Below are 13,121 nucleotides of genomic sequence, written 5' to 3' on the forward strand. Positions count from 1 at the left end.
CTGCAATTATGACTATACAACTGAGGATGACATACGACACATTTCTGAGAATACTCATCACAGTAGTTCGAAGATCGTGTCACTCTCTGAGCAATAGGGTGGGCCCTAGACAAAGTGACATGTAGACCGTGTTAACGCAGAGTGTCGAAAAACACTCAGAGGAGAGGGATGTTCACTTAGGAATGACACACGTGTAGTTGATCACTCGGTCACACCATACGGGGTATGATTTGCATCCGAATGCTTCTGGTTAGGGGCTTCTGGCTCGCCTAATTGCTAGAAGTGTTCACTCTGACCAACTTCCACACCATTTACTAGACCTCTTTATAGTACATTCATCTCAAAGACAAAGCCGCAAGTTAAAAACATAGTTACAGTTCAAACAGCAAATAGTAAAATAAAATACTATAGCTCAGACGTGGCTAAGATATTAAAGAAAAGGCATTCAGTGCCTCGCATTAAAACATTGGAAGCCTTATAAATAAAAAAAAGATAATCACGTATCCATTTGGGAGAACTAAAAAGTAGGTGGAATTTCAGCAGACTTGCTGAACATATAAGATCATTACATGGAAATCACTGAAACTGAGCAGATTCACCTTGATGGATACAAGCTAAAATCCTACTGCTTTAGAACCAATGAAAATAAATGGGGAGTGGCTTTATATGCGAAAAGTAGAATAACATCCCAGGCCTTTCAGGTTAACAAATGTTTTATAGAATGCAGTTCCACAATTGTGGATCAGGAAACACACAAGCTTGTAGCACTTACAGTTTACAGACCACTGGCAGGATGTATCCTGAGCTTTGTGAAGCAGCTAGAAGATTGTTAATAAGGTTAAGCACACTTAACAGTAAAATTACTGTTTGTGGTGTCTTTAACATTGATTTTATGCCAGACAGTACTAATCTAGGGCATCTAGAGTTGTGGATGTTTGGCTTTGGATTATTTTTGACAGCAAAATTTCCTTCGAAGACTGAGGAACATAGTGCAACATTGTTTTTAGACCCCACAACTTCCAGTCATTTAGCTGTAAAACCAATGGTCTATGGTTTAGCTGAGCATTATGGTTAACAATAAAATTTAGGGACCTGCTAGGTATAGATCACAGAAGAAAAGTATTGTATCACAGAATCATAAACAATGAGAAATTATGGGAAGATCATTTGGCAGAAATTTATAGAAAGTATAAATTTAAAGGAAAATTTAACTCTTTCTTCATATTCCTACAGCATTTAGAGTCCTGTTTTCACCTACAACAAGTAAGGGATAAATTGAAGCAAGGATAAAGGGCCAGCAGCTCCAGGACTAAAGAATTTTGTGCTGGGGAGGCAGAGCTCTGGGTCACCAACATCTGCAACTCCATTGCCACCAGTACTGTAGAACCCTTTACTCTATCATTAAGAAGCAAAACTCATGTACTTTGCTCAAAAAATGAAACTCTCCATGAATAAGGCAAAAACTATTTGGAATTTTACTAACAAGAAACAAAAAAAAATTAGTCATCCAAATGAAACTGAGCCACCAGAAAAGAGTTATGTCAGAAATGGCGACAATTTCAAATCACCTGCCAGCAAATTCAATGAATATTTCCTCACAGTGGCTGCAAATCACACACATTAATTTCAAAAATACATCTTCTAATAGTGTAGAGAGTTCATGAGGTCACTAAAAAGTAGTAATTCTACTGGCTATGAATATTAAAATCTTGATTACTCGATAGGATTACCCTTAAGCTTTGTAATCAGTCAATGACTCGGAGCAAATTTCCTAACAGACTTAAATCTGCCATCTACAAAACTGGAGATAAGCAAACAAAATATAACTGTAGTGATTCAAAAATGTTTGAGAAAGTGGCATACAGTAGCATACTGACTGATGGTACTGAGGAGAACTTGTTAACCGCCTCTCAGTTTGGCTATTGTAAGGGAAACTCCAAAGCAATAAAAGATCTTATAAAAGTAGTCTATGATAGTTAAACAAGAAAAAATATCCTCTTGATATATTCTGTAAGCTTGCCAAAGCCTTTTATTTCACAAATCACAAAGTTCTAGTTATAAAACCAAACTGTTATGCAACTAATGGTGTCCCTCTCACACAGATGGTATCCTTTTACCTATGAAAGACTGTCTCACAGGCATGAAAGTGACCTCAGAATGTGGGAATATAACATGTGGAGCAGTACAAGGCTAGGTACTGGATGTATTCTTCTTCTTAAACTACATAAATGATCTTCCAATGACTGCAGATGGCAGTTCAGAAATTGGGATGTTTGCTGATGACACAAGAATCCTAAACAAGGGTACAAATCCAACCTTGCAAAAGACATTAGTGATCATACACTGAACGAAGTACAGTGTCTAACACTCATCAGGGTCCAACTGGATAACAAGTTGAATAGTAGTCAATACATGGACATATTTATTTAGAAACTCAGTCAAGTTTGTTATGCCCTTATAAGCACCTCCAGTTGTGTTGAGCTAAAGATAATTGTCTTGGCTTAGTCTGCATATTTTCACCCCTTGTTGTTTTATGTAATTATATTTTGGGGCAGTGCACATTAAGTAAATGGAGTAACTGTTCAGTAGAAGCACACAACAAGAATACTGTGTAATGTAGGTAGCCAGACATCCTGGCAGAAGCCTTTTTAAAGATCCTAGAATTCTTACACTCATTTCCCTATTACTCTTTAATGGTTTTTGTTGTTAATAGTAAATATCTGCCTCCTCGCTCAGTACTCAGAACAGAGTTATGTACTCTGGTGGGATGATATTCAACAAGCTCCCTTCTAATAAAAAGCAAGAAATTGAGAACCCTTATTGATCCAAAAGAAAATTAAAAGTATACTTCACAAGTCACTTCTCTACAAATTAAGTGAAAACTGAGATTCAAGAACTGAAAGGTTCAGTTAGCTACAGCACAGGTAACAATGTTTGTTATAAAAGTCTGTGATAATTAATAATGTACTAAAAACAGGACTCAGTATCTATAAATATATGAAAAAATTTCTTTTAAAAATACCATTGTAATCAAGTGCTCGTAAATATTAATCTACTACGCAGTAACAGCAGATAAACAGTGGCTATGTAATAAAATTGAAGACGCAGCAGCTTTCTTCAAAGTAATAGATTTCTTAATAATTTACTTGATTAAATTTAGAAGGCATAAGTGTGACCAGCACTAAGCAGATTAGGATAGCTTATCACTGATATAATATATGCATTAAGGTTCTAAGTGGTCTTTGTCTCATTTTAATGTATTCCTTGAATTATTCCATAACCCTGAAGGTTTTCCTTTGTGATTGGACCTACAGAACACAATGCTGAATGAATGAATGAATAAACATTAGCATTTCTGTCTGCTGCCTTTAGAAATTCATTCATTCAGTCTCTCTCTCTCTCTCTCTCTCTCTCTCTCTCTCTCTTAGCTAAGACCCTCTTCCATAAAGCAGGTGATTATCTTTTTTAATGCTACAGTACACAATGATAGCAAAATAGATCTAGAGGTGTACTGCTGGTTGTCAGTGCCCACACAGCACAATGTTTCAGCAATCAATTCTGTCATTTTCGTCAGGTTTGATGAGTGGGGACAGGATCGGTAGCTGCCAGCAGCCCACCTGTGGATCTATTTTGTAGCTGAATGCCTTGGCAGTAACTGAAGAAACACAATGCAATATTTCTGATATCTGGCTCCACAAAAGCTGAATGCCCAATGGAAGAAGTGGAGCTAGGTGGCCATTAGACGGCACAGTCCCACCACAGCACTGCATTCTCAACGTGTGTGTGCCACATGCATATGCTGGCCAACGGCGTTCCTTGCTGTTGATATAAATATGGACAGGCAGTCAGTCAGTTCTGTACTCACATCCAGTATTGTCAATTACTGTCGTCGATGTACTGTGGAGTATCTGATAACAACATCGCTCGGCTCTTGGTCTTTCTCTCTGTCATGATTTAGATTGTTTCTCTCTCAGTTCACAGCCTGTCGACACCATTTTAATGAAGGTTTCCACTTTGTACTTTGTTGCTCAGATAGATCACTTTGACCTGGGCTTCATCTGTGTCCCGTCTGCTGTCAATCAGCAGCATTTATCTCAGCTACCGGTCAGTGTTGTGTTCTCTTTGACAGGCAACCCTTCCTCCGTGTGGCTCTGAGTGTTTCTCTCCTGGGTTCTGACACGTGCACTGATACAGTAACCACCAACGTGGAGTATAGCAGTATGACTGTTATTCACCAATAGTTGTCAATACGTCACAAAGCTGTTAAGAACGTAGTGCCGCATTAATAGCAGTGTATAGTATAGCATAGCTAGAAAGGTAACAGCTTTTTTCACAGTAGTTGATTTTTTGTTAAATATGTACAATATCAATAGCCCAAGAAGTGCAAACAGGAAACCATTAGCACTCTCAAAGCAAAACATATGGTGTCTATGCTTTATGGTATCTGCATAAAAAACTTTCTGTCACTTTATGGGATTGAGTAAAGACACTCTTCAATGAACCTTTTTCAGAGTTATCCTGTTTTTTCATTTGGGATTGCTGTTGATGACAATATTTGCTTTATAGGACTTGGTACTGCTTTTTAAAGGAGAATAAGTTTGTTAGTCTCATACAACCATATACCACAACAGGGACAAAAATCACATGTACTATCTTGTAATGAGGTTTTCAACTGGTGCACATTACATTTTTACATTTTAGTTGGTTACAAATTGAGTCTGGGAGATGTACATGGGAAACTGGAATAGTGATCATAAGAGACTCTCTCTCTCTCTCCCTCTCTGTGTGTGTGTGTGTGTGTGTGTGTGTGTGTGTGTGCGTGTGTGTGTGTACGCGTGTCAGAGGGGAGCCAAAAATTACCACTTACACAGGGGGTAATTGTCATGGTAATGCATTTTACATCTAAACTTTGATTCAATATAGGATCAAATTTTGTAGCATTACATGATGATAGTAAGTACAATGGACAAGTTTAATGGGCAATGTAATTAGCACTGTCCGCAGCTCGTGGTCTTGCGGTAGAGTTCTCACTTCCCGCGCACGAGGTACCGGGTTCGATTCCCAGTGGGGTCAGGGATTTTTCCTGCCTTGAGATGAGTGGCTGTGTTGGAAGGCAATGGCAAACTACCTCCACTAGGACCTTGCCTAGAACAGTGGTGCAGGTCTCCCGCATAGTCCACTACACTCCTCAGAGTATGGGACTTCATCTTCATCATCATCATCATCATCATCACATTAGTACTACTTGCCATTTCTGAATTATCTCAGGCAGCTATAAAAACAATAACAATATCAACTTTTTGGTTTATTCAGTGTTAATTTTATGTACCTGCTTTGAAAACACCTGCAGAATTTTTGAGACCCTTGTTCCATTTTCTAACACCATAAACTGCAGAAAAAGGCAGGGAAGGCAGTCTGGATTGTCCTCTTGTGAAGGTTTTGCAAAATCCCATGACATCTCCTCATATTTTAAACCCAACAAAAGTGTCTGCAATAGAAAAAATCAACTGATAAAATTTGAACTATTGTATTAAAATATAGTATTTAGCAGTTAATGCCTCACCAGTAAATTATTCTTTCAGTTCCATATGATACTGAAAAAGGATATATAAAATGTCAGAGTAATTCGTATAGAAAAATTTCAATGAATTATTAAGGTGCAACGTACACACTGAATATCATCTATGATGTATACTCCTTGAGTGTTGATGGCAACCAGCACAGACACATCTTGATGAGTGATCAATGAAGTCAGGCCTCGTACCGGTTGCTCCACCTGACCCCGGAAGAATGCTCCTCTGAAAAAGTGGTGTCATTAAGAATAAAAAAATATACAGTAATAACTGTAACATAAAATATTTACATTGATGACCTATAAAGTCTGAATCTGTTTATTCAGCCTAATCAAAACCATTAAAAGATTACTGAACTAAATACATAGTTATCAGAACCAAATGCTCTTACATACCACACAAATGGGAAAAAGTTATTAACAAAAGGGTGTAGTGTTGATATAGATGACTGTTGATGCTGGGAAACCTGAATTAAGAGGAGCAAGTCAAGTGTTTCTAAACTGTGCAAACAGTAGCACTTCCACCACACTTTGTAAACCTTACTCCACCTTTGCTCAATTGGTTTTTGGTGTGGTTCCCCTAAAAAAAGAAAATATTTATGATTGCCACTGTCTGCAGTTATGTAATTGATCAGTAACAGGTCTTTTCACCTATTTATCTAGAATACATTATACTTATATATGTAAAGGGTTGAAAGGTTGCAAGGTGGGACATATCCACTTAGCTTGGCAGCACACTCTAACGCATGTACTGTACTACAATTTTTCCTTCTTTCTATATTCCCATTAGTATACGCCACTTGCAGTACTTACACAAAATGTCAAAATTCTTTGACAAGGTGTAATTTTCTGTTTCTTATAGTTTGAAGAATTTTAGTGATTACAACGATACACAAATTGTCCACAAAGCTTTACACACACATTTTACAGTGGCTGTTTTACTGCTTTGTTTGCTGTAACCTTCCAATCCAAACTCAATGCTTCATTGTCTACACAAGTATTTTGTGTCAACCGTCTTTCCTGTATGACCTTTGGAATTTTCTGAACTCCCTTCCTCTCTAGGTCTATCTCTTTCCTGCCTTCCTGGAGATCTCCATGCTCGCAGTTTGTCTATATCTAAGTGACGCCACACCACCTGGTAATGACTGTGACCGTTTGTGTGTGTGTGTGTGTGTGTGTGTGTGTGTGTGTGTGTGTGTAAACACCCCCAGAGTTTTCATTGTTAACCCTTTAACCCTTTGCAGCTCAAATTGTATGTTACACTAAAAAAAATTTACATATTATTTTTGACTTGTAAATTCTTCTAGCAATATGTTAAACGTGATTTCAAAATTTTTATGAATTAGTGCAACTTTTTTCTATGGGTCCCTGGACCCAATACTCATTATCCCATTGGTTCTGGCATATGGTGATCTAATTTACACACTAGAATGGAATGGCACCATGTGAAACCAGTGGGCTTCCATGGATATTGCAGAAATGTCTAAAACCTGTAACGGATCCAAATGGACCCACTGGGCTCGAAAGGGTTAAATAATTTTCAGATATCATGTTTCCACAATGTGATGAAAAGAAACATCAAAATTTACTGCAAGGTACATTAGTGTCTGGGAGCAGGTTGGTGCTCAGTGAAAGTTAAGGTGCTAGCAGAGACTGAGGCCAGGAGGATTACAGTAATGAAGGCTGTGCTGTAAGGTCAGCTTCAGAAAAGCTGGTGCCGGCAGAATTACCCAGATGCCACAGGCTGTGAAGCAGCCACAGCCACTGAAATTGAGCACATTCTGCTCAGCAGCATGTTCCACCACTGGGTGGTTAACTCTGCTCTCAACCACAGCTTATTGTGCCATTCATTTGGGTGGGCAGCTGATTTGTTACTTACAAATGTGTAAGTATGTTGCAGCACCATGACCTGGCATGCACAGAATGGAACATTCTGAATCCCTGTTCACAACTCCACTGCTGCCACAAGGCACCAAATGTGCACACGATGTTTATGTACATTATACTGTTTCATTTATACCACAAGTATTTTTATAATTTATGTTGTGACTTAAATTACGCCATTTACGAAAATGTACCTATTTCAATATAAGACTAGCACGGTAATTGGCAGACTCTGCTACATGACGTCCACCACGAGCAATCAGTTTGTGTTGGCAGAAAGGCTCTGCTAGCTGTCGAGCACACTGCACTCGACAACTCCAGCTCCTAGCACTGAAACATCAGCTGAGCAGCACACATTCCACTGCATCATATTAATGACTCTCAAATAAATTAAACACTGTGAACACATTTTGGGTGTACCTAAGAGACAGACTTTAAGACAAAAACATTTGAGAACCTCAAGTTCCAAAGATGGGTTACGCAAGTTGGGCGAGGAGTTAAAGAACATCAAATGGGACAGAGTAGGATTATAAAAAATGCAGCAGAGGAAGATAACAAACAGAATTAAAATCATGACACGAGTTGTACTACAGAGGAATAGAGCCATAGTTCTGGACTAAAACAGTTAACAGTGGAGGATATCGTGGAGTGTGACACGTTTCGAATTATCGGGGCACGCAGAAAACATTTTGTTCCAGGTGGTGCCCCACAGTTCATGCATATTAGAAGAAAGCCACTTACATTTAAAAACTGACAAGAGATGATGATAAAGTAATTCTTTATTTACTGCTGATTTTCATTTTCAGATAATGTTTCTGTATCCTGTATAACAACAGAGAGAACATATGAAATACATTCACTATTTCACTATTAATGGAATGCTGTGTTTTCATGATCATATACACCACGCAGCATTGCTTAACAGCTCATCATCATCATCATCATAATCATCACCATCATCATGCTATACAGTTTGCAAACCATGGGGGGGTCTGTCTTGTCTCCATCTATTTCTCCCTTCCCACCATGTTTCTCTTTTCATTACATTCCTGTTTTCTCCTCTCTGTGTCACACATTTCTTCATGCCAATGGTCCACCCATCTCTCACTTTCCTCTCAGTCTTTTGCCTCCTATTGTGATTTCACGAGCCCATCTCGGTAACTTGTCAATTCCCATTTTTTTAATATGCATCTTAATCTTGTCTTTTCTAATGTCTTCTCTTTTAGTCTTTCTCTTACTGTCTAAATCCTTATTCTATCAGTTTTGGTGATTAAAACTGCAACACTGTGAGGGAGCAAGCAACAAACATCAGATTAGCACAAAGTGTGCTGTGTGCTGGGATTTGGAAAAGCCGGGTGTCTCGGTGAATCCATACTGAGTGGGTAATAGAAACACCAACTACATTCTGTACATAACACAGTGGAGTTGTCATTTGTAAATCACACTGGACAGTGTAGGAAAAATGTCTGCCGACATGTGACGGGATTTGACAGCAAAAGGGTCCTGTCCTGTTGTGACTGCGGTCTCTCATTCAGCAATGTTGCTGATCATTTGGCACCATTTACTCAGCTGCACAGGACTGTACGGCCATGTTACATAGCTCGAGTCAGTGTGCAAGCTTGGCAGTTTGCTTTTGGACACTTGGCCGAAAGCACGTCATTAATTAGTTGTTCTCAGATGGCTTGATGAAATGGGTTCATCTGTTGCAAGATGAGTATCCACACAATGGTGAGACAACAATCAGGCTGCCACCAACTATCAACACGGTGAATGTTCTCAGACTTCTTTCAGTGCACCAGCAGACTGAGGCGCACCCAGTAACAACACCGGACACAGGATTGGCAATAGGTCTTCTTTTCACAGCACTTCCAGTTCCGGGTACAGCATCGCAAATGACCCGAAGAGAATGAGCATCACCAGATTGCATTCGTCATCAATGCACAGTCCTGGTACCTGTCAGAATGGTATCGGGGACCAACAGCCGTGCGATGTGAGCACCGCAGGTTGACACAGGCAGACATTCGGACAGCAGTCATTACACTTCTGACACGTAACAGCCAGTGGCCGTGTCTCCTCTCCGATATTTCCACAATGTTACCTTTCAAAGAGATAACGCCAAGTCACACATCACTCGTGCCGTCCTGACCTATCTCGATACAGTAGACATTTCATTTTTGTACTGGCAGTCACGCTCCCCAGAGCTCTCACCAGTCATAAACATCCGGACACACATGCCGAGAGCCTGGTGTGCCTGGCCACTACGACTGACGAACTCCACACAGAGCTGAAGTGGCACAGAATGGTGTACCCGTACCCGTGACCCTAGCTGAGCTCAGCTCTGCATCCAGCCAGACACCTGGTCACAGTGGACGCCAGAGGTGGCAGCAGCAGCAGCTCTGTGTACTGAATTCATCTCAAAAGTTAATCAAATATTTGCGCAGCTCGTGTTGCACTTCTTACATGTCAGTGCCAGTGCACCTATGAAAAGCAACGACACCTCGTATGTCTCTCACATCACATTCTCCTGAGCTTGTGACACCTAAAAGAGGGAAGTGTACTACGTGCAGCCATATGAGGTCTGTTAAAAAAATTCTGGAACATTTTTAATTTCACACCAATGGTGTGATGGCGCAAAATGCAGCTGGCATCCTGGCACGTGCTTGTGTCTGATGTGTAGCTGCCAGAAGTATCACTGTTTTATGTCTGTTAGTTATTGTTCAGTGCTTTATTGAGTAGAAAGTTGTGTTGCACAATTTGCGAATTTTGAGATGGCAGAGTTAGAGGAGTAATGCACCCGCATTAAATATTGCGTGAAACCTTAAGAAATTCTTTACAGAGACACATCAAATGATGAAGGAAGCCTACGGTGATGAGAGCTTAAGCTGTACTGGGTGTTAAGAATGATTCACATGCAGAATGAGATGGCTGTGGCTAAGCCATGTCCCTGCAATATCCTTTCTTCCAGGAGTGCTAGTTCTGCAACATTCAAAGGAGAACTGTGAAGTTTGGAAGGTAGGAGACAAGGCACAGGCAGAATTGAAGCTGTGAGTACCGGTCGTGAGTCGTGCTCGGGTAGCTCAGTAGGTAGAGCACTTGCCCACGAAAGGCAAAGGTCCTGAGTTCGAGTCTCCGTCCATCACACAGTTTTAATCTGCCAGGAAGTTTCATGGTTCACTTGGTTTAAAAGTGGCCTGACAGAAGTTAAAGATGAACCTCATTCAGGAAACCATTTGTCATCTACTGGCGATGCTCGTGTCAGGAATGTCAATGAAAGTGTGCTTCCCAATCGGCTATTGACTGTCTGAGAGTGTGCAGAAGAATGTAACATTTCAGTTAGATCATGTCATGAAATCCTGACACAGCAACTTGGCAAACATTTTGTTGCTACCACATTCATCCCATGGCTCATGAATCAAGACCAGAAAGAGCTTTGCCTTGCAATCTGTGAAGAGCTTTTAGATCATGCAAATGAGAACGAGATGTTCCTTAAGAGAATCATAACTGGTGATGAGATGTTGGTCTACAGTTATGATGTTGATACCCTGGTTCAATCTTCACAATGGGTCAGGAAAGGTCCTCCGAGACCAAAAAATGCTCGTCAGGTCAGATCAAATGCAAAGCCATGCTGACACTTTTCTTTGACTTTGAAGGAATAGTTCATCATGCATTCATGCTACAGGGACAAACTGTTGATTGACTGTACTATTGCAATGTGCTGTGATGCCTTCAAGAAAATGTGAGAAGGAAATATCCTAAAATGTGGTGACACAATTCGTGGCTCTTGCATCATGGTAATGCACCCACACATTCATCCCCGTTGGTACATGATTATTGCACAGAAAACGAAATTATTGTGCTGCCTCATCCTCCCTACTCTCCAGACCAGGCCCCTGTGGATATTTATTTTATTTCCAAAGTTGAAAACCCCACTGAAAGGATGAAGATTTGCAATGATAAATGAGATAAAAGAAAATTCACAGACAGTGCATCACGCTATCCAGTAAGGGGTGCACCAAGACTGCTTCCAGAAATGGAAACGGTCTTGGGAGTGGTGTATCTATAGTGCAGAAGAGTATTTTTAAGGAGGCCATGCACAATAAGTAAAAGGTAAGCGCAGAAAAATTTTGTGGACAGAGTTCCAGAATTTTTCGAGCCGACCTTATATGCGTGATGCAAATGGCATGAAAATACATCAAATAAGCCGAAATTATTGCACAAGAATTGTGTAATCAACAAAGCAGAGAGTTGTCATGAACTTACCCATAATAAGGAAGTGACCAACAAAACTCGAGGTACTTTCTGATCAGTTTTCTGACTGGTGTGTTGGAAGGAATGCGCTTGAACTGTTCCAGAAGTCTGACTTCTGGTGAATTTTTACCACTGATTCGCAACCATGACCAGTTACTACGACTCACGTGTGTGGGTAAAAATTTACGCTGGTGTTCTCTGAAAACATAAATATATAAAACTCCAGTACATCTGTAAAATGAATTTTCAAGCAAATATTTATTTTACTACCAACACTAACAAAACAATTAAAGACCTAATTTTGCATCTAAGTATCTAAATTAGACAGAATGAAATTTTCAGTCTGCATCACAGTGTGCGCTGATATGAAACCTTCTGGCAGATTAAAACTGTATGTCGGATTGAGATTCAAACTCAGGACCTTTGCCTTTCTCGGACAAGTGCTCTACTGCCTGAGCTACCCGAGCATGACTCACAACCTGTCTTCACAGCCTTACTTCTGGCAGAACCTCGTCTCCTACCTTCCAAACTTTGCATAAGTTCTCCTGTGAAATTTGCAGGACTTTCTTCCAGAAAGGATACTGCGGAGACATGGCTTAGCCACAGTCTGGTAGACATTTCCAGAATAAGATTTTCAGTCTGCAGCCACATGTGCGCTGGTACGAAATTTCCTCACAGATTAAAATTGTGTACCAGACCGAGGCTCAAACTCGGGAAGTTTTGAAGTCTGGAAGATAGAAGATGAGGTACTGGCAGAAGAAAGGCTGTGAGGACGGGTCATGAGCTATACTTGGAGAGCTCAGTTAATAGAGCACTTGCCTGCAAAAGGCAAAGGTCCCAAGTTCAAGTCTCAGTCTGGCACATAGTTCTAATCTGACAGGGAGTTTCATATAAAATAAACAGTTAAACAATGGCTACTCCAGAGGCAAAATTGTTGGTTGTGAAGTATGTGCAAGATAAGACAGCAGAGCGGTGAATCTTATGTCAAGAGCCTGAAGAGTTTTCATTGATAATGCAAAAATAATCAGACAGACACAAAACTAGCCCCTAATCTATTTTCCTTTTGATACTTCTGGATAAAAACTCTAAGAACTTTTTAAAAAGTTAAGCTGAGCCACTTATTTTTTCTGGCCAAACAAAATATGTCATTTTTCACCTGCATTTAAGTGCTCAACTGGTGTTACATTGACCTCCCTAACTGATGAATTGAAAGGGAGCATCCAAATTATTCTCATGATGATGATATGGTGGTGTAAGCACACAAAAGGAAGATCTTCAGTGGTTACACTAAAGTCTTATGGATTAGTTTGACTGAAGTCCACACCCTTGACAAAATTTTAAAAGATGACCACACTCATCTCATCATCAGTGAACACAGAGGAGAGATCCTGGATGAAATTCACTTCTCACCTCTCAT

The 13,121-nt window shown here is 40.0% G+C and overlaps 1 protein-coding gene across 8 annotated transcripts in view; it reads right to left on the reverse strand.

The window, feature by feature from the left end:
• LOC126460875 (putative FERM domain-containing protein FRMD8P1) overlaps window positions 1-13,121 on the reverse strand; it is a 330,902-nt gene that overhangs the window by 61,425 nt on the left and 256,356 nt on the right. For all 8 annotated transcript variants that reach the window (XM_050095951.1, XM_050095952.1, XM_050095953.1 and 5 more), the window contains 3 exons: window positions 11,717-11,902; window positions 5,669-5,798; window positions 5,330-5,488 (listed from right to left, as the gene is read on the reverse strand). In XM_050095951.1, coding sequence (XP_049951908.1) covers window positions 5,330-5,488; window positions 5,669-5,798; window positions 11,717-11,902 — 475 coding nt within the window. The remainder of the gene's footprint in view (window positions 1-5,329; window positions 5,489-5,668; window positions 5,799-11,716; window positions 11,903-13,121) is intronic.

The sequence above is a fragment of the Schistocerca serialis genome, chromosome 1 (assembly GCF_023864345.2).
Source record: "Schistocerca serialis cubense isolate TAMUIC-IGC-003099 chromosome 1, iqSchSeri2.2, whole genome shotgun sequence".
In the NCBI taxonomy this organism is placed as follows: domain Eukaryota; kingdom Metazoa; phylum Arthropoda; class Insecta; order Orthoptera; family Acrididae; genus Schistocerca; species Schistocerca serialis.